Source organism: Brassica rapa, chromosome A03 (genome assembly GCF_000309985.2).
Source record: "Brassica rapa cultivar Chiifu-401-42 chromosome A03, CAAS_Brap_v3.01, whole genome shotgun sequence".
Taxonomy (NCBI): Eukaryota; Viridiplantae; Streptophyta; class Magnoliopsida; order Brassicales; family Brassicaceae; genus Brassica; species Brassica rapa.
This window is the reverse complement of record NC_024797.2, coordinates 13,658,965-13,685,043: the sequence shown is the minus strand read 5'-3', so window position 1 is coordinate 13,685,043 and position 26,079 is coordinate 13,658,965. Positions and strand designations below refer to the sequence as shown.

The 26,079-nt window shown below is 33.8% G+C and overlaps 4 protein-coding genes, 1 long non-coding RNA gene and 1 other non-coding gene across 10 annotated transcripts; 2 read left to right on the top strand and 4 right to left on the bottom strand.

Moving 5' to 3' along the window:
- The first annotated feature begins 492 nt into the window (after positions 1-492).
- TRNAL-CAA lies at positions 493-576 on the top strand. The gene has a single exon. It is a non-coding gene; the product is annotated as a tRNA-Leu (tRNA).
- A 5,758-nt stretch (positions 577-6,334) lies between these two features.
- On the bottom strand, positions 6,335-7,668 carry LOC103858596 (dirigent protein 6-like). The gene has a single exon (XM_033286211.1). The coding sequence runs from the start codon at positions 7,044-7,046 to the stop codon at positions 6,486-6,488; it is 561 nt and encodes a 186-aa protein (XP_033142102.1). The 5' UTR covers positions 7,047-7,668; the 3' UTR covers positions 6,335-6,485.
- A 2,359-nt stretch (positions 7,669-10,027) lies between these two features.
- LOC103858595 (translation initiation factor IF-2-like) lies at positions 10,028-15,024 on the bottom strand. 4 transcript variants are annotated; one of them, XM_033286143.1, is made up of 8 exons: positions 14,021-15,024; positions 13,801-13,850; positions 13,260-13,614; positions 13,121-13,178; positions 12,672-13,032; positions 11,256-12,308; positions 10,800-10,937; positions 10,028-10,724 (listed from the first exon to the last, which is right to left on the bottom strand). In XM_033286143.1, the coding sequence occupies exons 3-8, from the start codon at positions 13,471-13,473 to the stop codon at positions 10,293-10,295; spliced, it is 2,256 nt and encodes a 751-aa protein (XP_033142034.1). In that variant the 5' UTR covers positions 13,474-13,614; positions 13,801-13,850; positions 14,021-15,024; the 3' UTR covers positions 10,028-10,292. The 4 variants fall into 4 exon arrangements, with proteins under 4 accessions (XP_033142034.1, XP_018513362.1, XP_009134229.1 ...); XM_018657846.2 differs by having other exon boundaries at positions 13,260-13,392; positions 13,801-13,845; positions 14,021-15,023; XM_009135981.3 differs by having other exon boundaries at positions 13,260-13,392; positions 14,021-15,022.
- A 268-nt stretch (positions 15,025-15,292) lies between these two features.
- LOC117132383 lies at positions 15,293-21,464 on the top strand. Its single transcript, XR_004455960.1, has 2 exons — positions 15,293-15,746; positions 20,391-21,464. It is a non-coding gene; the product is annotated as an uncharacterized LOC117132383 (long non-coding RNA).
- On the bottom strand, positions 17,713-20,437 carry LOC103858594. 2 transcript variants are annotated; one of them, XM_033286232.1, is made up of 4 exons: positions 19,635-20,436; positions 19,447-19,563; positions 19,315-19,369; positions 17,713-17,987 (listed from the first exon to the last, which is right to left on the bottom strand). In XM_033286232.1, the coding sequence occupies exons 1-3, from the start codon at positions 19,821-19,823 to the stop codon at positions 19,316-19,318; spliced, it is 360 nt and encodes a 119-aa protein (XP_033142123.1). In that variant the 5' UTR covers positions 19,824-20,436; the 3' UTR covers positions 17,713-17,987; position 19,315. The 2 variants fall into 2 exon arrangements, with proteins under 2 accessions (XP_033142123.1, XP_033142122.1); XM_033286231.1 differs by lacking the exon at positions 17,713-17,987 and having other exon boundaries at positions 19,030-19,563; positions 19,635-19,829; positions 20,149-20,437.
- On the bottom strand, positions 21,093-24,138 carry LOC103860090 (myrosinase). The gene is made up of 12 exons (XM_033286157.1): positions 23,887-24,138; positions 23,736-23,796; positions 23,583-23,644; positions 23,406-23,481; positions 23,114-23,279; positions 22,735-22,996; positions 22,517-22,632; positions 22,213-22,433; positions 22,056-22,090; positions 21,822-21,936; positions 21,590-21,692; positions 21,093-21,497 (listed from the first exon to the last, which is right to left on the bottom strand). The coding sequence occupies exons 1-12, from the start codon at positions 24,061-24,063 to the stop codon at positions 21,245-21,247; spliced, it is 1,647 nt and encodes a 548-aa protein (XP_033142048.1). The 5' UTR covers positions 24,064-24,138; the 3' UTR covers positions 21,093-21,244.
- Positions 24,139-26,079: the final 1,941 nt, after the last annotated feature.

Genomic DNA, 26,079 nt, shown 5'->3' with positions numbered 1-26,079 from the left:
AAATTCAATTTCTTCAGAGTAATTATTCCACAAATAGATCGTATGAGATATTGTTTTGATATGTAGATTTGTTTTTTCAATGTTAAGAAGATTGATAACTGTAAAAATGTCTCATTCGTATATGATATGTCTATAACCGAGTCCCCAACATGAGACAAGTTTGTTTAAAAAGTAAATAATTTTATTTTTCTTATATTATATAATAAATATATATTATTTACTGATAATAAAAATATAGTTATTCATCTATCACAAATATCTATGCAAATATGTGAATCAAGTACAACAATCAAACAACATAATGATTTCCACAAAGAAAATTTAAAAAATATATTTATGTTATGTAGTCATATTTTATATTTTTAAATAATATAATACAATATTATACATTATTTTTTAGAATTGAGAAATACATATAATATCTTATCCGCGCGTAGCGCGGTTAAAAAATCTAGTTATATATAAAACGTGTTGCTTCATATTGTCATCAAAGTCAGGATGGCCGAGTGGTCTAAGGCGCCAGACTCAAGTTCTGGTCCTCGTAAGAGGGCGTGGGTTCAAACCCCACTTCTGACAATATTTTGTTATATATTTTCTTGACTTTAGATCTCTACCTAAACACACTCTTGGAACATTGTGCATGTTTAACTTCGAGACCTGGTTTTATTCATATTTTCCGACAAAAAGTCTTGGGTCAACTCTTTAACCTAAAATGTTATCCCTAAATTCACTGTAACTTTCTTGATCCATTGAATTCGGCGTCAGACCTTCCTTTCCCATTAATATCTCGATTTCTTCGTTTATTTGATGACTTGAACATTGGAAACCTTTGAAAACATTTACAACACTAGGATAAGACCCGCGCCTTGCGCGGGATTAAGTTATTATTTTTATTATATTTTGGAGAATGAAACAATAGTTTGGCTTCATTTGGATTACGGGTGTTCAATCCGAATATCGGGTTGGTTTCGGTTCGGTTTGGTTTTTTTCGGTATTTGGTTAGTAAAATATAATTACTATTCTAAATCCATATTTACTTTGACTTTAGTCTTTCACATACTTTTGAAAGATTTCAACTGGACGAGTAAATTGATCAGTCAATCTTATTGTTTTAAATCATTAGTGTTTATATATATATTATTTAGTTTAAATATTTATTAAATAAAAATTCATATGCGTTATATTTTATGATCATTTGTAATTTATTATAACAAAAAAATAATCTTTTGATCACAAAATTTTCAGAGTGGGAATATTCAAATTTCTAATAATATATAGACGTTTTGAAAATTCAAATATAACATATAAGAAAAAATATAAATGTTTTTATTATATATTTAATGTGATTTTTTAATATCCTTCAATAATATAAAATTAAAAAAAAGAACTAAGATACCAAAATTGTTATCAAATATTTATTATTCATAATAATTAATTTTCATATATACGTTAATCATATTAGGTAATTTCGTAGCTTCTAATTAAGGAAAGTGCAAAAAATATTTTGGTAGATTATTTATCAATTCGATAGTTAGTTTAATAAAAAATATAATGTAAGTCAAGATGGACCAACCTATTTGTCTAAGAATAGTATATTTTATATAGTCATTTATTAAATGAGAATTTATAATCATACAGTTCTATGATCATTCATATCATTTTATAACTGAATATTTAAATCATCGATAACAAAATTTTCAATGTGAAATCTTTAATAAGTTTATAATTTATAAATGTTTTTGAAAATTCATTGAAAGTTTTAATATTAAAATATTTATGTAATCTTATGGTATATAGTATAATCTATATATATATATAAATATATATGTTTTATTATTAAATGATATTTTTTACTCATATGGTTTTAAAATAATGTGTATCTTCTTATAATATTAAATAAAAGTTCATATTAATACAATTTTATGATCATTTGTAACTTATTATGACAAAAAATAATCTATTGATCACAAAATTTTCAGAGTGGGGATCTTCAAATTTCTAATAATTTATAGACGCTTTGAAAAATTCAAAATATAACATATAAGAAAAATTATAAATGTTTTTATTATATATTTAATGTGATTTTTAAATATATTTTAATAATATAAAATTAAAAAAAGAACTAAGATACAAAAATTGTTATCAAATATTTATTATTCATTATAATTAATTTTTACATATATGTTAATCATATTAGGTAATTTCGTAGCTTTTATTTAAGGAAAGTGCAAAACATTTTTTGGTACGTTATTTATCAATTCGACAGTTAGTTTAATAAAAAGTGTAATATAAGTTAAGATGGACCAACCTATTTTTCTAGGAATAGTATATTTTGTATAGTTATTTATTAAATAAGAATTTATAATCATACGGTTCTATGATCGTTCATATCGTTTTATAACAAAATATTTAAATCATCGATAACAAAATTTTCAATCTGAAATCTTTAATAAGTTTATAATTTATAAATGTTCTTGAAAATTCATTGAAAGTTTTAATATTAAAATATTTATGTAATCTTATGGTATATAGTGTTTAATATATATATATATATATATATATTTAATTATTAAATGATATTTTTTACTCATATGGTTTTAAAATCATGTGTATCTTCTTATAATAAAAATGTTAAACCATTGATCATTAATTTTTAACATAATAATTTTAATAGTTTTAGTCATTTATTGTCGTTTTTAAAAATTCAAAATATAACATATACGAAAAAATCTAAATTTTATTTTTATAGCTAATTTGATTGTTTAATTTATTTTAATAATATAAAATTAAACAAAAAATGATGGAGGAGATATATATTGTTATCAAATCTTTATTATTAAACTCATTAATTGTCATATATATATTAGTCATTTATGGTAATTCCGTAGGTTTTATTTAAGGAAAGAAAATATCATATCATATCATTATATCATATAGTTTGACCAACTTATGTATCTAACAACATATAAAAATCGAATGTGGACCTACTTATTTTTCAATTGAATGTAATTGACTACCTAATTGAGTGCCACCTATGCATTGGGGTCTCTTTTAATTAATACAAAATTGAGGTTACATCTTTTCAAATGTTCCTCAATTAATATATAAGGGATATCTCTTTTTGCTTTGTAGGAAATTTACGTCCAGGAAAACAATTCTTTTAATAAAAATATATACTTATTCTGTATTTTAGAGTTAATAAACTTGGTTTTGCCAAAAAAATCCAATTATCAAAATTGAATAGAAAAAAAAAGTTTTATTTTAAAACATATATCCATTTAAAAACCAGAGAATTTCGTAGTAAGATGACCTCTAAAATTTTTTTTTTTATCACAAATATAACTTTCAAGAGTCAAAATGACTTAAATATGTTTTATTAAAGGATAGATAGACATTTTACCTTTAGAATTAACTAGTCAATATTTCAGGGATGAGATTTTGGGGGTATAGTTTAAAATTTTAAAAATAAATACTAAAATTTGAAAATAGTTTCAATAATAATTTTTGGATTTCAAAATAATTTTTTTTAATACCTAAACAAATAAAATTTATAAAAAAATTGAATTTAAAAACGTATATTTCAAAAAATAATAAATTATAAATTTTAGATTTTTAAAATAATTATGTATATTTAAATACATATATATATAGTAAGAATATAAGAATTTTTATCTCTTTAGTAAAATCTATTTTTGTTATTTTTCTGTTTGTTGGCCATTTTGATGAAAAACCTATTTTAAGATTATTTGAGAGAATTGCTTTAGAAACAACGTAGTGTGAAGACTCTTTTCAAAATAATTTTCAAGATATTCTAAAGTTTTCAAATTTTGAAATCTGTCGAAATCAACTTGGAAGAGAGTTAACAATCATCGTTTTTGAAATAACTTAGAGATACGATTCGCTGGTAGAATTACTTAAACTTTTTGTTGAATTCAAAAACTCTTAATTTTTTGGCAGCTGCAAGTTGTTAAATAATCAAATTATGCATAATAGAAACACCAATACAAGTCACTTGACAGAAAAAACAAATGCACAATTTTATTCGTTAGTATTTAACAACTACATAAAACGAATCTGAGGTGTTGTACATCAATACTAAGCAACTTATCTGTTACCAATTACCGCATTCTTATTGACACTATGTAATACTTTAATCAATTTAGAAGAAAAAGAGTTCCTTTATATGGCATTCACTGGAACAAGTTTCACATTCATGAATTAACGAGGGATGTAAACACTGTTTAAACAAATTCGAACATCGTATCACCTTTTAATCGTAGAAATAGAGTCACAACAGAATTAACGAAACAACAAGAATCAAGAAATAACATTAATGGAAAATAAAAAAGAACAAAAAAACCTAAATAGTAGAGAAGGAGCCGATATAACACCTTGGTAGGTTCGAAGAGGATCGAGCCTATCCGCCGTTCCATGACTTGCCGGTTAACCCCACTGCTTTAACCGTGCAGGTTAGAAAATTCATTATAACCACTGGTTAATTAAGAGCAGGAAGAGAACATTGTATTTTTAAGCTATATGGTAAGAACCCTGCGGTCCACCTAGAAGCTTCCATGGAAGCTCAGCTTAAGCTCCCCATTTCATTCCAACGTTTTGAGTTCGATCCAATTTAAGAAGATCTTGATTGAACTTCCATGGCTCAAGATGAGGAGAGAGTCTTTGTTTTCCTACTTCCTGTCTATATAAAGAATATATTGCCACTTTTTGCTTTAAGTGGCAATAGAGTAGATTGCCACCAATCATACCCCACGCACTAAGAAATCTACTGCTCGGGTCACAATTATTGGAGGGTAAACTAGTTTTAATAATGTCTTTCCTTATTTTCTAAACAACAGTACTATTTACAATTATTAATCTAGACTGCAAAACCAATGATGAAGTCTAGAGTGCAGGCGAGGGACCCCAGGCTCACGACCAATCTCTTTAATTTTGGTGGATCAACTGCCTGTTTGTCTACTTTCAATTGGCCACTCATTTTGTAAGGAATTTAATTTTGTAATCTCTCTCTCAATGAGCATGGTTGGAGAATTGAAAAGCAAACCAACAAATCTTGTAAGCAGATTTGGAAAGCAAACCAACAAGGTTTGCTAAGACTTCAATGATTACAACCAGTAAGCTATCGTGAGATGAAGACGATTCCAACGTTGATGAAAAGCTGTATATGGCAATGATCGGCAGCCTCTTATACCTCACTGCCAGCCGTCTTGACCGATTTGAGTGTAGGACCTGTGCTCGTTATCAAGGATAGTCCACGAGAATTCTCTTTGGAAGCATTCAAGCAAATCATCAAATATGTGAAAGAGACTCTTGATTTCGATTTACATCACAGTTTAAAAACTAACAAAAATATTACAGGATTCAGTGATGCATATTGGGTAGGGTGTTTGGATGATCGTAGGAGTACGTCTGTGGATGTTTCTTTTTTTGGAAACAACATGGTGTTGTGGTATAGTAAGAATCAAATTTTGTATCATTGTCGACTGCTGAAGATGAATACATAGCTCTAGATAGCTATTGCACACAATTACTATGGATGAAACAAATGTCGGTTAACTATGGTATGACACCTATTTTAGTTCACTATGACAATATGAGTGTTATTAACTTGTAAAAGAATCATGTGCAACATTCTCGAACAAAACATGTGGACATTAGACATCACATTTTTTAGAGATTTGGTTGAGGACAATTTGTTGTTATTGAACATGTAGCATCCAAGAAACAATTAGCTGATATTTTTACCAAACCACTAGGTTTCACTAGCTTTTTGAAACTTCGGAAATTTTTTGTAATTTGTGATCTCTGACTTCTTAATCTCAGATAAGACGATGCTGACAGCTTGGGTTTGCGTGCTAAAGTTCATAAATAACCTAAAAACTGCTTTTCAGCAAATCATCTGGGGTAAAATCTGTGTAAGCTCTCTCATTAGGGTCTAAGTTCATTGGTTAAACTGAGAAGGACACTCGTCTTGGAGCAAGATGCGCGACATTCTGATTCTAAGGTTGATCACTGTTTGGATAGAACATCGAAACACATGGAAAGTTGAGTGTAACACAATTAAAGTACGACATGTTTGTGAGGAGCGTCTTTCCAAAACAAGAATTTGTTGTGAATAAAATTACATGAAATGTGGCCTGAAACAAATGCTTCACCTGCCTTATGGCAGGGACGGGCCTGCTTGGTAGAGTATCTATAAACTGTATGAACATCATTTTTATGATACTAATATTCTTAGCAAAAAAAAATTAGCTATTGTTTTTACGACATAAAATACTTTAAAAGTGGGTATGTGTGTTTTTCACGGCTTTATATTTGGTAAGCAAAACAAAAAATATATTTCATCATAAAACTCGTTACAAGCGAATTACAATAGCATTAAAAACTTGAAGAAACATCACGTTGAATGCAATGTTAAAATGTCCACACACACACATCAAATCCAAAAGAAGAAAAGGAACATATACATATTAGTAGCACTCGTAGAGTTTAATATCCAGTTTGAGACGGAAATACTTGCTCTCTTGAATGAGATCAGTCGTGAGCGTAACAATCCCACGAGCCATGATGAAATCACCAGTGCCACCAACGATCGCTAGGTCCCTGGTAGGCTCCATCATCGGATTCGCATCCATTATGGTCATTGTCCCTTTGTGTTGCGTCGAGTTGAAAACCAATGTACAAGCCATCCATATGTTGTAAGTCGTCTTCTTGTTGTAGAAGAAGAAGCCTTGTGCACGAGCCACTGGTTCGGAGAGGTAGTTCTCATCCATTGTCACAGGGTTGTCAAAGATTACATATTTTCCAAAATTGAAGTTCCCTAGTCCTAAAGGGTTTATGATTGTTGCTGATGTGGCATTAGCCGTGTTATCACTATCGTACGCAACGTTATGGAGATGGAAGAGGAAACTTCTGCATGGTTTTTTCAGGTTGATTGATTTCCGGACCGATGAGACAGTATCAGAAAGGAGTAAAACAAATAAGAAGAAAGACAATAGGGTTTTGAATATTTGTTTCGAGTGATTTGCCATGATTCTAGAGTTAAGTAAGAATAAGTAATGGTGTTGATTTGTGAATAGGTAGAGGGCTATTGTGAGGGCTATTGTGACCTTATTTATACACACAATTGATCACATCTTTTTTCTTAATTTGGTATAAAAATGGCTTTGAGTGACTCATAATTGGTTTGTTGATATTCTTCGTCTCCCAGGTATATTCCAAAAATTCTTAGATAAAAATTTAAAGGCATCATGTGGCAAATTCTATATGTTATTGTCCCAACTACTAACTTTTTCTTTCAAAATATAAACGAAAGGATACATCCAGCCAAGCGTAGCTCAGCCTTAAAAAAAAAACACATGAGAAACACTGGCCTTATGCAATGTGTAGTAGTCACAAGCCCCACCATTTTAACTTATTGAAAATGTCCGAATATATATGTATATATTTTACAACAAAAGAAACTTAAAACTTAAGACAAAGTGAAACAGGAAGCTCCAGATCAACGTGGACAACATAAGGCGAGTGTACTCGTGTACTGTGTTCGAGTCTATCCCTCTTAGTATTTGTGGCGCATCGGTGTGATTGTAAAGGTGTTGATATATCTTTTACATTTATGAAATTCCTCCAAATGAACAAAAAAAAAGCAGACTATTTCAATAGTTCAGAGTCTTCAGACTCTACCTTCACCAATTCTAAACATGGTTGAATAAATTAAATTTTGCTAAACAACATGTGAATCCTGATATAAAGCAAACCACATCAAACCAAAACGGAATAATATTTTTTTTTCTATTTGATAAAAGAAGAAAGAAAAAATCAAAATAGAACTATATTTACCCAGGACGGGAGTGCCAGAAGTCTCCGGTTGGAGTATGCTTGATAACCTGGGGAGGGAGATTAAACAAATGGCTCTTGTCCCTGACCTATTGATATTAGTTGGGCCGTAAGGCCCATACCACCTCCATGTCTAGAAAAAGAAAAAAAAAACAACCGAACATAAATTTGAATTGAACAATCATAAATATCAAAGGTCCGTGGTTGAACTCAGATGATTTTAATTTCTTGATGTTCCTTTTACTGTTACTTTATAAACATGTAGAATGTGATCAAACCATTTCATTTCCTTTTAGAAAAATATGAAGTAACATAAAATGATTGTAACACTCAGCAATTCTTCGGCTCATAAAAAGTAACAAACATACAAAGCAGAAAGCTTCATTATTGTAGGTATGCCAGATATGTAAGTATCTATTTTAATCTTGGTGTATGATACGAGATCTTCAAAAATGATTCCCTCTATTGCTATTTTGATCTTGGTGTATGATACGAGATCTTCAAAAATGATTCCTTCTATTGCTTTACATGTAAGCTGATAATCCGGTGTGAGCAAAAAACAATAAACATTTTCTATTTAAGTTGGCTAAAACGAACGACAAATATGTTTATGTTACGTTTTCTCGGTTTTGAGTTTGAGATTTAAAATTTAAAGCATATATAGATCGGGGAAATATTGTAGATGGAAGGAAGAAGAATACACTTTAGACTTTAGAGATTGTGTTCCAAAGATGCCTAATAACAAGTGAAGATTTGAGGAAATTTTTATTCTTAGAGACACATTTTGTTTTATTAATTTCACTCAGAGTCACATTGTGACACAACACACTTTCTTTATGCTAGGTTTACTAATATAACTCTCAACAAGAAACATCTTTACTTTTTCTTCTAACCAACCAAACTGATCTGTTTTTTACTTTTTTCTAAAATACAGTATTTTTTTTCTCTAACTAATAACCAAACCTTATCTCTTTAATTTATACAAAATCGTGAAATTTTTTTCTCTCCTGACATTTTCTAGATCCAGATGTTGAACTCAAACATTTTCTAGATCCAGGCTGATAACATATCGGTCAGACTAGAGAAAAGATTCATGTTGTCGAACTATATGTAAAATAACTTATTTGAATACATTGTTCCTAATTTCATATATATTGAAACATATATATATTATAGTTTTTGCTGTAAATTTTAATTTTTTTAAACTTTAACAGAAGTTACAAAGATAATTTGAATCAGATGAGACCAAAAACTAAACAACAAGGAAAAGAAGAAAAGGCGGCGACTTCCTAAGCTCAATCGACCATTATAACGATAGTACAACAAAGCTAGACTAGAAAAACGAGAGACAAGCTTGACCGGTAATGACATTGCCAAAAGGACTGGATGTCTTTGATAAACCATAAGACATGCTCGATAGAATGCGGCTTGCCCAAAGTGCTACTCCAATATTGTGACAACCCGCCCCGTGGAAACTACCTGTCCCGTGGGCCCCAGGCTCATAGCGCTGCAGCGCACCGACCTCAACCCCTCCATTATGAGTTCTCTCTAACTCCATAATTAGGTTGTTTATGAGCCTCGAACCCAGGACCTCACCCTTTAACAGCATTCCCACAGGACAAGCTGTCACCAATTGACCTGCAGATCAATTGGTGACAGCTTGTCATGTGGGAATGCTGTTAAAGGGTAAGGTCCTGGATTCGAAGCTCACCAACAACCTAATTATGGAGTTAGAGAAAACTCATAATGGAGGGGTTGGGGTCGGTGCGCTGCAGCGCTGTGAGCCTGGGGCCCAAAGGGCAGGTAGTTCCCACGGGGCGGATTGTCACAAATATATTTTGGATTTGATTCGCGACTTCAGTTACTCCGACAATAGTATAGTGCTTTAAAGATAGCCAACTACAATTAACGACATTATAAATACACCAACTCAAATAACAAGAGGTTGATGGTCTAATGATATCTGCATTGCATTAGGATAGACTGATAGTCGTACACTCGCGTACCTCTATGTTTTGTTGGTTATATCTTAAATAAATATTTTCAGTTTTAGAAAGAAAAATACCCAAGAATAAGCAATGTTTTGAATATTGAATCCAATACCGGCTCGTATAGCTAGCTATTGATTGACTGACCGACTGGTTCAATCGCTCAAACCGCATCTCTACGTTTTAAGAAAAAAAAACTAAATATATATAATCAAAATTTAAAATTCTAAAATTTTAAATTATACTAGTACAAAAGAAAGATAAAACAGAAAAATAAATGACTAAATTTAAATAGTTTGAGAAAATTAACTATAGTTTTCAAGTTAACTCGAGTGATCGTTTTGTCGGTTTTGATTTGTGTAATATGACAGTTTCTGTAACACCAAAAATTTATCATCAGCGTACTATCCCTAACAATAGATAAGATTGAATTGATTACTGTTTAAAGATTCATCAGCACTCTATTCTCACAGCTCCACTCTCAGAGGAAACGAACTTAGGCTTCCTAATGACTCGCTCCATGCACTGAATCACATCTCCGACTCTAAAATCATTCCAATCTCCCATCACAAGCCCACACTCGTTCCCTTTCCCCACCTGTTCCACGTCTTGTTTCTCCCGTTTCAGCGACGCACACGACCCTTCAAACAACACTTCTCCACTCCTTAACAGCCTCATCAGCCCACTTCTAAAGACCCGACCATCCATCACTTTGCAACCCGCGATGCTCACTCCATCCTCTTCTCTTCTCTTTCCCAACACCTTGAAAATGCTCAGTACTTCAGCTTCACCAGCCACCTCCAGCTCAGATACTCCCGGTGCTTTCTCCACGATCAAGTTCCCGATGTCTTGGAGCAAATGGTATATCACACGGTGATGGAATACCTAAGAGATCACCATTGGTTACAACGTTAAAGCAAACACAAAACATTAAAGTATTTTGGAACAGAGATCTGATACCTTGACGCGGGCATAAGCTGAGGAAATCTTACAACACTTAACGTTAAAGGCAACGATACACGCATTGCAAGTTTGTGCCCTGGCTAAATCAGACTGAAAAATTGCTCCTACTCCACTTTGAACAATGTTCACAAAAACCTATCCATATAAAGAAAAAGAATCGCAAACACAGAGAGCCAATAAGCAACAAACCACCAGAGTATACGCAGAGCCAGGCCCCACTTAAAAAAATTGTATATAATAACATATAATATTAGTTATAAAATAAAATTTTATTTTTATAAAAATAACAAAAAAATATTAGATGAATTTTATATTATAGTTTAGATATAAATAAATTATATACTACAAAAAAATATTTTTTCTAAATAATTTTTTTTTTAATTTATAAAAAATATTAAATAATTAATAAAATATGACCCTGAAAAATTCATGACTGCCTCTGAGTATACGCACCTGTGGACTATTTAAGGTTCTTAGCGCGTCAGAAACAGCCTGTGCGGTTCCTTGCACGTCAGACTTCACTATTATCGGCAACTCAACTCGACCAAACCCTTCTTCAGACTCTGCTTCTCTCTTCTCTAATTCAGCTATTCTATCTTCCTCCGCTTTCAACAACCGATCTCTTTCATACTTCCTCGTCCTCCCTTCACTAAGCATCTTCGCTCGTTTCTCTGACTCCACCACAATGACATCGTCACCAGCCATCGGAACACCCTTAAGCCCTTCAATCTCTACAGGCATAGCTGGTGTTGCTCTCTCCGTTGGCTTACCGACCATGTCCCTGATTGCTCTGAGTTTCCCCCACTGACACCCAATCACCACGTGTTGACCACTCTCCAACGTCCCGGCTTTCACAATAACAGTGGCTAACGGTCCACGGCCTTTATCTAGCCGAGCCTCCACCACATACGCTTGAGCTGGTCCGTCCACACGTGCCATAAGGTCCATATCCACTGCTTGAAGAAGCAGAGCTTCTTCTAACTTGTCTAGCCCTGTACTCTTGACCGCAGACACCTCAACGACCTGAACGTTTCCTCCAATATCCTCAATCTCAATCCCCTCAGCCGCGAGCTGCTTCTTGACTCGCTCCGGGTTAGCTCCAGGTTTATCGCATTTATTAATCGCAACCACAATGGGAACATTCGCCGATCTAGCGTGCGCAATAGCCTCCAGAGTCTGCGGCATCATACCATCATCAGCAGCAACAACCAAGACGACTATATCAGTCACAGCGGCTCCCCGAGCACGCATCTCGCTGAAAGCGGCGTGACCTGGCGTGTCTAGGAAGGTGATTGAAGTGCCTGACTCAGGCATTCCCACAACGAACGCACCAACATGCTGAGTGATCCCACCGGCTTCTTTCGCCGCCACGGAGGTGTTTCTTAAAGCGTCCAACAGAGAGGTTTTCCCATGGTCGACATGCCCCATTACCGTTACAACCGGAGGCCGTGGAAGGATCTGTGTTCCTTCTGTAGTATGTTCCCTCTTTACCTTGTTTCCTATTTCCTGCAAAAAGAAATGCATTTAAAGATGATTGAGAACGGCCACTCATACTCGATGATATAAGTTCCTGACTAGCGGAACGTGCCGGGATGATGGTTAAACGAAGTAAGTTTTGAAAACTTTTAATTTGGGTAATTTTGTTCAAGTTGCCGTGCAATCGAAACAATATCCTGTTTTCGGGTTGATTTATTATATATATAATTTTTAAAATGCATTAAAGATTACTGTTTCTAGGTCGGTTAGCCGGAAGCCTGTTCCACTACCCGTTTATTGATTTTTTTATTTATTATATATATAATTTTTTTTTAAATGGATTAAAGAAAGCACTGCATAATCAGTTAGCTTGCATTCAGGAAAGCACTTTACCATTGCAAGGAGCTCGGCGACATCGATACTGATTGCATCAAACTCCGAACTAACGGTTTCTCCAACATCGACGAGGATGCTCTGCAGAACCGCCAATGACTCACCAGTACGCTTGGAGAACTCAAGTAATGTCATGCCATCGAATACCTCAACTGTTTTCTCAGCCATTCTCTTTTCCGGTTTTTCCAGCCTAGGAGGAGGCACATAAGGAGCTTCAGCGGGTGGCTTATCAGTTTTCTTATCCCGTTTTGAGAACTTGGCTTTCGTTTTCACAGCCTGTTTCTTGCGTTCACGATGGCTCAGGGGACGGTCTGGATCATCTTTTCTTCTCGCCAATGTTTCTCGGCTTGCATGAAAGTACCTTTTCAAAAAAAAACACAGCCCAGTGAACATGTTATATAGAATAATATAAGAAAGAACGATTAACAAGTTTTAAGCGAATGGTTTACCTTATGGATCTTAAGTTTGGGGAAGATTCACCATTTGATAGAGAGCTAAACCCGAAACCTAAACCATGAATGAAAAGTAAATGATTTTCAACAATGTTAGAAAGTAAATGTTGTAACCTTCTTTTTTCACAACGTTTACCATTAATGTACCGTGCGAATGAAAAAGCGACACTTTCGGAATTGCTATTCAAAAACGTAGAGGAAATCTGACTCTCTGTAGATGCTGCTACTCGTAGAAGAACCAAACCTCTTTTAAAAGAGGCTTGAATGCCCTGTAAACACGTTAAATCAGTCGAGACATCCATAAACATAAATGGAGACTTTATATATGCCAAATGAAACAAATGCTTCATAACATATATCACTTAGTCTTTAATCACCAATTTGAAATAGGAGTAGCTTAGACAATGAGCTGATTAAAAGACGCTTCACACATACTCGTAGGTATAATCACATTCAAGCAAATGCAGATATGCTTCACTATGACATGCAAGCTGAGAACCAAGAATCGAACATCAAACATAATTACAACCATTCGCATGGAGAAAGTAAAAATATTTTGATAGCCTGACCAATAAAACTATGCAAACGTTAATCAAATGTATGAAATGTAAACTAAAGCTATAATCGTTTTGCTCAAATTCCTTGGGAAAAAAATGAGAAGCAATGCGAAAAGGTACCTTCTTGCCTAAGTGCCTTAGTGCCATTCATACATCAATCAGTCTCTGCACTGAAACAAAACCCCTCAATTTGATAAACATAAAACTTTCTATTTAGAGAAAAAACCAAAACTCAGCAGTTAAAAAAATACAGAACTTGAGAGGAACTAACAGTTTGCGCGCATTGAAACTCTAAAACCAAAAACACATACAAAAATTAAGCCTAGGTACTGTATCCAACCTTGAAAAGTATGATCGACAGACAGAAAATCTCTCGTCTTGTGGAAATCTTGTCTCAGACAAGCGTGGCAGAGTGGTCGGAACTTATAAGCAAAAACTTGGAGAGGAAGCATAAGACCTACCCTGTTTTTTTTTTGTCATTAACTTCATGTTCCTGAACTGTATTTGGGCTTTTAACTTCGGTAAACCCAAATTCATCACAATTCTTAAGCCCAAATAAAATAATTATCCAAGTTTTCTTTGTTATGCTCTAGACCATTTTAAAAACAAGTTAATCATATACCAATCTTAACAAACGAAAGCTAGAGGAACAAAAAGATAGGAACTTGTTTTAGGTGATGGAAATTAAATTACTGGGGAACTTCAATTTATTATTAAATATTTAACAATTTCTATAAATACCTTATATTTGTCATAAAAATAAATTAACTCTCATAAATTATTTATAGATTTATTAATAATTTATAAAATATTTATAGAAGTTATAAACCTAACTTTAATCCCTAAATATCTATACTATTAAAAGAGAAGTCATGACTTTTTTAATGTGTGATATTTTAAATGGACCATTCCTAGAAAGTTGCTTACATTATTTATTTTTTGTATTTTCATAACAATATCCTAACAAGATATTTAATTCTCTTTTTATTTCATCAAAATGTTATTAGATAAGGATAATTTCGAAAATATATTTATTCCATTAATATATAATTATAGTTGCATATAACCATTTATAATATACTTAATAATAATAACATTTAATTATTCTAGAAGTTAATACCTGCATATGATCTAATTAGTAATAATAATAATAATTAATATTTATTATGCAAATAAAATCATGTTAAAATTTCACCATGCAAATAATAAAATGGAATCAAAAATCATGTTATTATTATTATTATGTTATACATTATACATGTATCAATATTTATTAGAAATTGTGTTAACAAAAATGTACTGATAAATATAAAATATTTTAAAATACATTTCTACGGATTCAACCATATACTGGTTTTATAATAAATTGCTTTTAATATATATATACACTGTAGTGATGAATTTTTAATTCGTGATTTGTTAATTTGGACAATTCCTTAAAATTTTATTAAATTTTACATGAAGTAATTATAATATTATAGTATTTATCTTTATAATTGAATACAAATGATTTTTTTAAAAGAAAGTTCTAAACAAAATCTTTTAAAAACATTTTCAGAATTATTTTAAATTGTATATACAAAAGTAATTAATTTTAAATTATTTATCATAAACTATATTTAGAAATTAAAATTTATTTTAGTTTTGATTTATATGTGAAAATTTAAAATTATACAGAGTATTATAATAACAATTTGAGCTGATTAATTTTCAAAAATAAAAATTACAAAGATTTTGTTAGAAAGATTCATTTTTATTTAAAATTAAAAGAAGATATTTTATCCAACTTAGTGTATTTCTCAAATATGATATTTACTACAAACTTATTTTGAAGTACAATGTATTATAGTATTTCTTGAAAATAAATTCTTTAATTTTATTATAGTATTTCTTTAAAAACTTATTTTGAAGTACAATGTATTATAGTATTTCTTTAAAAACTTATTTTCTTTTATTTTCTTTTTTCTTTAATTGCTAAGAAACCCATAAAATGTCAGTGTTGGAGGTGCTCTTGGGGTGTGTTTTTAGAACTTCACACACCTTTTTTCTTTGCCTCTCTCTTAAGTGTTTTTAGAGCAACTCCAATGGTGTTACCCACCATTGGAGTCCTTAGGATTATAATAGTAGTTTTTTTTGCTTTTTGAATAGTTAAGGATTTGAGTCTAAAATGTATGTCCAATGGTGTTACTCAATATGAGGTCCTTAAGAATTTTAAATTATTAAATTTTTAAAAAGTTTTAATTTTAAATTTTTTTTTATTCAATGTTTAAAAGCAAACATACAATAATTATACATCTTCATTATCACCAAACTTGTTCCAAATATTTTCGATTAAATCATTTTTCAATGCTTGGTGTGTACGCCTATCTCGAACATGATTCCGTAGACCAAGCATATTACCGAAATGGGTAGGCATGTTGTTAATATGCTCAACATGTGAACTTCTGCTCGATTCTCCTTCTTCAAATTCAGATGTATCGTACAGAGTGTATCCACCCCGTTCATTTTCGACAATCATATTATGCAGTATGATACATGCTCGCATAATATTCCCTATTTTTCCCTTGTCCAACGACAGCGCCGGGTTTTTCACTATCGCAAATCGAGCTTGCAATACACCAAAAGCACGCTCCACATCTTTTCGGGTAGCTTCTTGAACTTTAGCAAATAACTCTGCTTTAGGACCTTGAGGGAGTGTGATAGATTGGATAAATGTTGACCATTTTGGATATATACCGTCCGTGAGGTAGTACGCCAAATCATATTGGTGTCCGTTGACCATGTACGTTACCCTTGGAGCTCGACCTTCATAAATGTCATCAAATACAGGTGATCGATCAAGGACGTTAATATCGTTTAAGGTACCTGGAGAACCGAAATAAGCGTGCCATATCCAAAGATCTTGCGACGCTACAGCCTCCAAAACAAGTGTCGGCTTTCCTGATCCACGGGTGTATTGTCCTTTCCAAGCGGTTGGGCAATTTTTCCATTCCCAATGCATACAGTCGATGCTTCCAATCATCCCCGGAAAGCCGCGGATCTCTCCAATATCGAGCAAACGTTGAAGATCCTCAGGATTGGGTCTCCGTAGGTATTCTTCTCCAAATAATAGAATGACTGCATCTGTGAAATGGGTTAAACATGAAAGAGCGGTGCTTTCACCGAGTCGGAGATACTCGTCGACGGCGTCAGCCGCACATCCATAAGCAAGCATACGAATAGCCGCCGTACACTTTTGTAGTGTAGATAGACCCAACCGTCCTACCGCATCCCTCCGTTGCTGAAAGAATGGAACATTTGCTGAGAGGGTGTTGATAATACGCATGAATACTTGCCTGTTCATGCGAAAACGACGTCTGAATAGATTTTCCGGAAATGACGGATTTTCACTAAAATAGTCATTCCATAGCCGGTTGTGGCCCGCCTCGCGGTTTCTTTCGACATATGCACGTTTCTTCTTTTTATCTGTTCGATTCTCCACGATGCTGTTGTATGTATTTTCAAAATATTCATCAAAAGCCTCGTTGACAGCCGCATCGAGTCTTCGGTCGACTTCATCTCCCATATTTGCCTATCTTTCCTTCAAAAATTATTTAGACTAATGAAGAAACAACCAAAATTAAATAGAAAGAAATTGTATACGTTACTCTTTGTTTTACTTTAGAAGAAAAAAATAAGTAGTCTATTTTTTGTCAAATAATAAAATTACTCTGTTTTTAAAAATATTGTTCAGTATTTCTATGGTAAGTTTCAGTTTATCAAAATTAAACAATATATCGTTTTTATTGTTTTCCTTCGAGTAATGCTTGAAGAACTATTATGAAACGTAAATGTTTGAAGGATTCAGCATAAATGTTACGTAAATGTTTGAAGGTTACCTAAATATTTTTTAAAGGCTTACAGGTTGCAGTGGGATGAGTTGAGCCTTGTTGTGTTGCTGTGTATCGAGCCTTGTTTCTTATTTTGGTTTGTAAATATGTAAATAGAAGGCAAAGAAGAGCATAGGAAACAAGGAAGTAGAAGGCAAAGAAGAGCATAGGAAACAGAAAACACTAAAACATCATTTTACATCAGTTTTTGAGAGAATACAAGGAAGTAGAAACACACTTGGTTCACTTAAACAGCCCAGTCTACAAAGAGACTTATAAAGGCAACATGGTACACGACTTGGTCCACATCAAAATACAAACAACAAGAAACAAAGAGCCCGTGACTTGATTTCTAAATAACAGGAGAAAGAGACAAACCACCCGTGACTTCAAGATGCCAGCTCTAGTCTTCAACAAGCACATGGTCTTGTACTTCACCTGAGACAGGAAAATCACGTGTGTAAGCAGAGGATATTCACAGATGTACAAGTTAAATGACAACTACATGAATCACTAGTCTAATGCAAACATGTGAAACTAAGGATAATCACTAGTCTAATGCAAACATGTGAAACACTTAGAGCTAAGAAACCCTACAACAACTCAGACAGAAGTTTCATTTTCAGAGCCGACTCCATCTCAGAGAGAGGCTCAGACTTTGCAAGCAAACTCTCTAGCAAACTTTGCTTTGAGATTTGTTTTTTGATCTCCAACAAACTCTCAAGCTTTGCCAATTCTTCTTCTTTTCCAGTTTTCTTCCTCTTTTTAGCAGCCTTCGCAGCCTTGACCCCAACTGGTCTCTCCTCTGGCTCTGGCACTGCCCCTTCGCCATCAACAGGATCCACTGGTTTGCGCTTTTCCTTCTCAAGATAGGTGGAGCACCACTTCACATCATGCCTGAGCTCTCTCCACGCGTGTTCCAAGTTAAACTTCTGGTTCTGGTCGCTGTGGAAGATATCCAAGGCTGACTTCATCACATCGTTGTCATTTTGCCCGCTCCTCTGCCCCCTCAGTGCCATGTCGTAACATCCAGCAAATTTACAGACCACATCATTGATCCTAGCCCACCTTTGCTTGCATTGCCCAAGTTCTCGAGGGATAGTCCCAACGAGAAGAGGACTAGCGTTGTAATACTCTACAATTCTCCTCCAGAAGGCTCCGGCTTTTTGTTCATTACTCACTATTGGGTCTTTGCTGGTGTTGAGCCACGCACCTATGAGGATTACATCCTCCTTCGTTGTCCACTTTCTCCTCTCTTTGACACCAGGCTCATCATTACTTTGACCGGGAATAGGAAAGGGTTGTGATGAGCCAAGGTCAATTGACCCTTGGCTCGCTAATAGGTTAACATAACCATTGTAGTTTGCCATTTACAAATAAGTCTGTGTTTCTCTAGTAGAAACACAGAGGATTAAATAAGGGATTCTCCACTAAGAGCATTGAAGCGTAGTGGGAATGTGTCTTATCAAAACAGCTCACGACCTTTAAGTCTAAAAAGAAGCAGTTAAGGCACAATTTAATGATCGTTTGGTGGGAATTTAAACTACAAAGTTAACCTTATTTCCAAACTACAACGTTATCCTAGTTTGGTTTGGTACTACAAGGAGACACACAACACTATCCTAGTTTGGTTTCAAACTACAACACACACCACTATCCTAGTTTGGTTTAAAACTACAAGGAAACACACCAGACGATCCTAGTTACACACACATGTACCAACTAATTTTTTTAACTGTTGATTAAAAGGGTTCAAAGCACTAACCTCAGCGGACTCTCTCGAGCTCACACACACGCTCAAGAAGCATCTTAACCTGAACCTGAAGAGACATCAGAGACAGAACAATATGTTAGACAGATTGTAAAAATTAGTGGCAACGTTAAGTAAGAAACTAACCTTAAGCGCCTCGCACTCGCGCAGGAGCTTCTCCTGCTCGAGAAACTTTAGTTTGAGCCTCTCAATCTCTTGTTGCACACCCATTACCCATGGCTGCCTAAAATGCAGCCCGTCGTTCTGCCAAAACATTAAATTCGTAAGCAAACAGCAAAACAATTTGGAGTATAAACAGACAGTACATTTCGAACCTGGTAGTCTGTGCAGATGAAGTATCTTTTCCCCGGGAGGTAATCATACGTATCATCTTCGTCGACGAACTCCTTTGTGATAGATCCACAGGGGCACAGCTTCGGAATTCCCTGTTGGGCTTCTGAAACGAAATGAAGCATGTTGTAGTACGCTTTGTGTGCTTTCATGTCTCGCAGTTCGTCCTCCATTTAGAGCTGACAAGAAAAAAAAAAAGAACCGAATCACCAAAAGCCCCAAATTATAAAACCCTAAATCGATTTATAAAACCCAACATCGAATGACTGCTTAATCACGGACCCTTAAATCCTCCGAAATAACCAAGAACTACATCGAAAAGAGTCGATTGGCAAACCCCGACAGGAACCCTAATTCTAATTTTATCCCCAATCGCTAATGAAACCCGAAATCTATTCAAACCCATGAATCGAATCGATAAAAACAAGAGAAATCTACATGCATGTACTCCATAAGAAAGAATAGTGAGTATTAGCGGTCGGATTTGGCCGGATTTACCTGAAACCAAGCAGATCGCCGATGTCGGTTTTGTCGTCGCCTTTAGAGAAGGAGAGGTTTTTTTTTTCTTTACGACCCGCGTAAATGATTCATTCCCGTCCCCCTACGAAACGCAACGTTTCACCCAACCAATCAGATGATGCCAGGTCATTTAGGATCAAAGACAAAAAATCCTTACCTAAGGATTCTTTCTTAGCGTAAGCCCATTTAATATTAGTATTTTCTTATGTATTAGCGCTAAGGATTGTGTTAAATCCCGCGTTGCTCATGCTCTAACAGCTAAACATTTTACGAGTATTTTACCAAAAAAAAAACATTTTACGAGCTCCAAATATTTTCCATCATCACTCACAACATCACACCATTGCACCTTACCCGAAATCTCTTTTCTATTCAGGTTTCCAAAGCAATCTCCGCACACCAAATCTTCTCGTTGTCCTGAAGAAAAAGAACCAATTTCTCACCCCAAGGCACTGTATACGTACCCCATGAACCATTCGTCTTAGACAACAATTCTTCCACACCTTTCACCACACTCCGGCACCTCTGCTTTGGTCCTTTGGATCATACGCTCTCAACTTGTTCTTGTAGACATCGTAATAGTAAAATACATTGTCAACAACACAACCTTGCTCCCATTTCCTCCAATTCCCATTTACTTTCCTTAGGTTCATAAGAGTAGCTATAATAGTCATCTCTGATCTCTCACGTAAATTTTATGTGAATGATAAAATTTCATATGTTAAATCCCATTAAGTTTCAGTTGAGGATGATAGACCTTTGGTTTAGTTACCTTTGACTTTTGAGTTTGCATTAGTTTTGGTTATTGTTTATTGAATATACATTTTATTATATAAGTTAACTAGTTTGGGATTTCTGAGTGTTTTCTATTTAAATTGTGTTATTTCCCTCTTTCCTCATCCTCTTGACTTGGCATAATGTAGTTGTAGATAAATTATTTTTACTCATTAGTAATTTTGATCATCTTTTTATTGAGATTATTTATTTAGTACATTGTAGATAGAAGAAGCTCCTTAACTATGGAGCAAGTAGGAAGAGTGAGAGATATAGAGATGATCCGATGGAGGAAAGTGTTTCATGCATTAGCAAGCCTCTTCTTCTGACTCTGGGAGGAAAGACTTGAGCGGAGGAAATCTTGTTTCGCAGGATTCTTGGCGGTCCCGTTAATGAATCTCTGGTACCATTTACCAGATTCTTTGAGGTTTCTATCGTCGAGATCGTCCCAATTAACATAACTGAGTCCAAATCTGACGGTAAAACCTTTACAGAATTCATAATTATCTCCAAGAGCCCATGCAAAGTATCCTCTCACGTTGACACCCTTCTCCCTGAAAACAAGAGCAATCATATATATATAGATGTTACCCGAAAAGAAGAAGATAACATATGAAGAAAATCATTTATAATAGCATCCACTCACTTGATGACCTTGCGGAGAAAACATAGATGACTGCACAGATAATCAATTCGCTTGTAATCGGCAATAGCTTGCTCACGGTTTTCTGAACTGGGGGTACTAAATCCTAATTAACCGCCATTACATGAAAAAGTATACAATATTTGAAAATCAGTTTCTTGGATTTATTTCGAAATACACTAATTAGGATATGTTATATATGAAAATATGAGTAGTGGAAGTATGTAGAACTCGCCATTCTCGGTGACATAGATTAATGGGTCGCCGTATTTGGTTTTGAAGTAGTCCATTACGTAATAAATCCCTTTTGGGTAGTAATAGCTGTTGCCGTTGACTTTGTCTTCAACGAACTGAGAAAGGAAGCAAACATATATATACATATTAACAAGGAGAAAGTAGTGTTATATTGCAAAATAGAAAAAAAAAATTGAAAGAGAAATCAAAGGGGTGGATGATCATTTATATATACCAGTGGACCAAGAAATTCACCACGTGAATTATCATCTGTAAACACAAGGATGAAATAATTGATGGTCACTCACAAAGTATGTTGTAACAAAAAGGAGATAGCACATATATATATATGTATATAGAAAGCTTGTAACTAAGTGGTAATGTTGTAGTACATGTGAGCTTTACGCCAGCGTCCATCATGGCAGTGTGTGTCTCTGAAGGATATGGGTTCGGTTTTGGCTGGGCGTACTGAGTGACGTAATAGTTGAGACCAAGAAAATCATATGAACCAGCAACGAGTTCCGCTTCTTCCTCGGTGAAGTTGGGAAGCCGACTACCCACAATCTGCCTCATGATGTCTGGGTATCTACCCTTTGTTAACGGCTCCATATACCTGATCCAAGTATATTTTTGTTTCATTATAATACATAAAATACAAACTGATACATTTTTGGTAATATATAAAATTATATATACCATCCATGGAAGAATTGGTTCATCCTCTCAGCTGCTTCTATGGAGGCAGGATCAGATTCATCATATGGAAGAAACCATCTAGTTATCATCACAGGTCCAATCTTCCCTTTTTGGAACTGTTCATTACGTGATATATATATATATATATATATATGACTATACATTAGAATCGGATATGTAAGATTTAGACCACCTTTTCACATATGGAGGCCACTCACCTTATATTTGGTCCTGTAAAGATCGACGACCGTGGCATGAGCAAGAAGCTGGTTATGTGCAACGATGTAGGGTTCTGTTGAAGAATTTCCGCCGTAACACCTGTGCTTGGTATCAACCATAGGAGAACATCGACCGGGTGCATCTGTTCCGATCGCATAGCCTCTTGTAGGCACTGTGTATAGCTGGTTGATCGTGATCCAATGCTTTACCTTTCCACCAAATTCTTTGAAACATAGATCCGCGTAATCTTTGAAATCTTGGCTGTGCATATTAGTATAGAATCATTTCAGTAATACATGTAATTAAAACTAAATATTCTTCTTCTATCACTAATAATATTTACTCTCTTCAAATATAATTAAGAAGCATGGCACATACATGATCTGGCGGTCCAAGAAACCTTCATACTCATCTTGGAGTGTTTGAGGAAGGTCCCAGTGAAAGAGGGTAACGAAAGGCGTTATATTCTTTTCGAGGAGTGCATCTATGAGTTTGTGGTAGTAATCAAGACCTCCTTGGTTCACTCCCCTACTCACCTTTCCTTCTGCTCATGTATATATACATCGTACTTTAATTAGTACTCTTCCAACTAAATCATCCCAATTAAAAAAAAAAAAAATATATATATATATATATATATATATATAATTGATCGATAATATGTACATACTTGGAATGATTCTTGACCACGCAAAGGAGAATCTGTAGCCAGTAGCATTGAGTTCGCCCATCACGTCTACATCTTTCTGCAGTTTACATATTAATTTTAATCTCATGTCAATCCACACGTATAGTTTTTATACATAATATAGGTCAGTCATGAGTATCAATGTACTGAGAAATTAACCTGCCATCTCGTATATGACTCACAAGTAGTGTCTCCATTCTTCAAATCTGACCCAGCTTTCTCTGATATTAAATTACAAATACATTAATATGTGTATATGTAACCAACATTCCTCTCACATATAAAATAGATGTCACCGTGCAAACGACATACCTGGGTATCGGTGACTGAAGCCATCCCAAACGTTAACACCACGACCTCTCCCTCCTTCGATCTGAAATGAAAAGAGGCAACCATGCAAAGTTGCATTTTAGTTTTTTAAATTTTATTTCAAAATTAGGGTGTGACAACATTTGCTACATGCCTGGTAAGCAGAAGATGCAACACCGAAGATGAAATCTTTTCCGAAGTTCTTACTGCTTAAAATATCAGTGTTACTACAAGTGAATGGATAGTTCTCTTCGCAAGTAATTTCTTCATCAGCTTTGCAACTCGCAGCAGCTAATAGAAAAACTAAAGCGAGTCCATGAAGAAGCTTCATGTTTAATCTGTTGATGTATGTGTTGTGTTGTGTGGAACCGTGTGCTCATCGAGGGTTTATATAGCCTTTCCGAAAGAAGAGTGACATATGCAGGCTGGACATATGTATTTTCTTGTCTTAGTATCTTGATAGTTTGGGGAGAGGTGTAGGTGGGATCATGTGTCCCGTGGGTTCACTGACTTTTGCTCAGTGTTCACCGATTTTTGTAATATTTCTGATTGTTATGTTTCCACTTTTTAGTCTTTCATTATCTATTGCAAAAAAAATTTGTTAGATAGCACAAGTTATGTTCCTTAACCGAAACACGAATTGACACATCTTCAAATTGATCCGTCAACAGTCATGCAATGATGCAATGCAGCATGTAAGATTTGCGCCAAAACTAGGACTACACTTAACGTCAAGATTCGTTATTGAAAATTTATATCGAAAATTTTATCAAGTGTTGAATCTAGAGTAACACTGGTGTAAAGCCGCACTTATCAGTTATCACGAGCTCTACCGTCACAAAATCACATCATATCATATTGGTTTTGATCGCTCTATTTCTGCTTTATCACATGAGACCGGTGCCTCCGAAAGACTAAAGAAAACGAAAACCAACCACAGTTTTTGCTTTTTTTTTTGGTATCATTTTTAAATGATTGGAAAGGTTGGAACGGATATCTATCCGTGACTTCCAGATAAATAGATTGATACTTGTGCATTAACCTATAGTTTGTTCCATAGTTTTTTACTCTATAAAGTTACAATTCATACTGTTTACGTGCCACCAACTTGAGTTTGAAATCAATTATTTACGTAGCACATATACATAAGTTAACTTGTATTTAATAATATCGCAATAGGTGATTCTCCTGTACTCTTCCACGAGTATAACTTTTATGAACTAAATATATATAGTAGTAACTAATTAATGTTTTCTTTTCAATTTCAAATAATTTTATAACTTATTCTAAGAGAAATTGTTTTAAAAACCTTAAATTAGCCATGGCTTTTCAAAAATAGACTCAATCAAAAATATCTTAAAATAAACTGTTCATATTTTAAGAAAAAAAAAAGATGAAATAGTTCAAATATATATGAATTAAGATAAGCTGTTCATATTTTAAGAATAAAACACTTAAATTTATGTGCTTTAGGCCTTTGATATCTTTAAGTAACATTTACTTTGCGAACTTATACTGGATTTTTGTTTAGGTTAACATGTTCTTTCTGCAAAGTGTAAACTGCCATGAAAAAAAAAGCTACGAGTTACGGACAACAATCATGTTGACGGAACAACAAACAGTCGTCATCTTTGAAACATGTGCAAACTTCTATGTATTATCCAAATAGACAAACAGAAGTTTTATTTGTTTGTCACTTGTTAGATCACCCACAATGAGGATGTTGAATCTTGTATTCAATTGTTCAACTTCTTCCAGTAAGGGTGTTGAAGTTTTAGAACAATCCTATGTGGTATCAACAGCTGAAACTTTTATTTTATAGGCCAGCTTCTCCACACGGTGCATTTGGATTAGAAGAAATTGTTGGATAGATTTTTAAGTTTTATTTTCACCCAATAACTGAAAATCATTTATTTTATAATAGAAATTTTTAATAAACTAAAAATATATATCAAAATTTATGATTTTTTACTATCTATAAATAAAGACTACCCTCATTTCATTTGAACACAGCAAAAAAAAACACCATTTTTCATTAGAATCAATTATTTTAGTGTTTTAAACATTTTTTGTTAAATAGATCCTAATTGTTTTAACAATATTGATTTTAGTATTATTTTTTAAAATGTAAGGTAGGTACATAAATAAAATAAAATTTAAAAAATTATGGTATTTTAATTTTTAAATTAATTATAATCAAAGATAGCATTAATATACGTACTTATTATACTGTAAAAGATAAAAGTATGAATTAAGTGGTGGGATAGAGTGTTAAAATTTTAAATAAACCATTGTAGATGTTTAAAATGAAGTGGGTGTTGAATAAATTATGTGGAAGAGAGAGAAG

Coding starts and splice junctions, on each gene's coding strand:
- LOC103860090 (XM_033286157.1), bottom strand. CDS start 24,063: ATGAAGCTTCTTCATGGACTCGCTTTAGTTTTTCTATTAGCTGCTGCG. Junction 23,482..23,582: donor AGTCATATACGAGATGGCAG/GTTAATTTCTCA, acceptor TGTAAACTGCAG/AAAGATGTAGACGTGATGGG. Junction 21,937..22,055: donor GTGAATTTCTTGGTCCACTG/GTATATATAAAT, acceptor TTCCTTTCTCAG/TTCGTTGAAGACAAAGTCAA.
- LOC103858595 (XM_033286143.1), bottom strand. CDS start 13,473: ATGAAGCATTTGTTTCATTTGGCATATATAAAGTCTCCATTTATGTTT. Junction 13,179..13,259: donor ATTCGCACGGTACATTAATG/GTAAACGTTGTG, acceptor TTCATGGTTTAG/GTTTCGGGTTTAGCTCTCTA. Junction 12,309..12,671: donor TCGCCGAGCTCCTTGCAATG/GTAAAGTGCTTT, acceptor TTCTTTTTGCAG/GAAATAGGAAACAAGGTAAA.
- LOC103858596 (XM_033286211.1), bottom strand. CDS start 7,046: ATGGCAAATCACTCGAAACAAATATTCAAAACCCTATTGTCTTTCTTC.
- LOC103858594 (XM_033286231.1), bottom strand. CDS start 19,823: ATGGAGGACGAACTGCGAGACATGAAAGCACACAAAGCGTACTACAAC. Junction 19,564..19,634: donor TCATCTGCACAGACTACCAG/GTTCGAAATGTA, acceptor ATGTTTTGGCAG/AACGACGGGCTGCATTTTAG.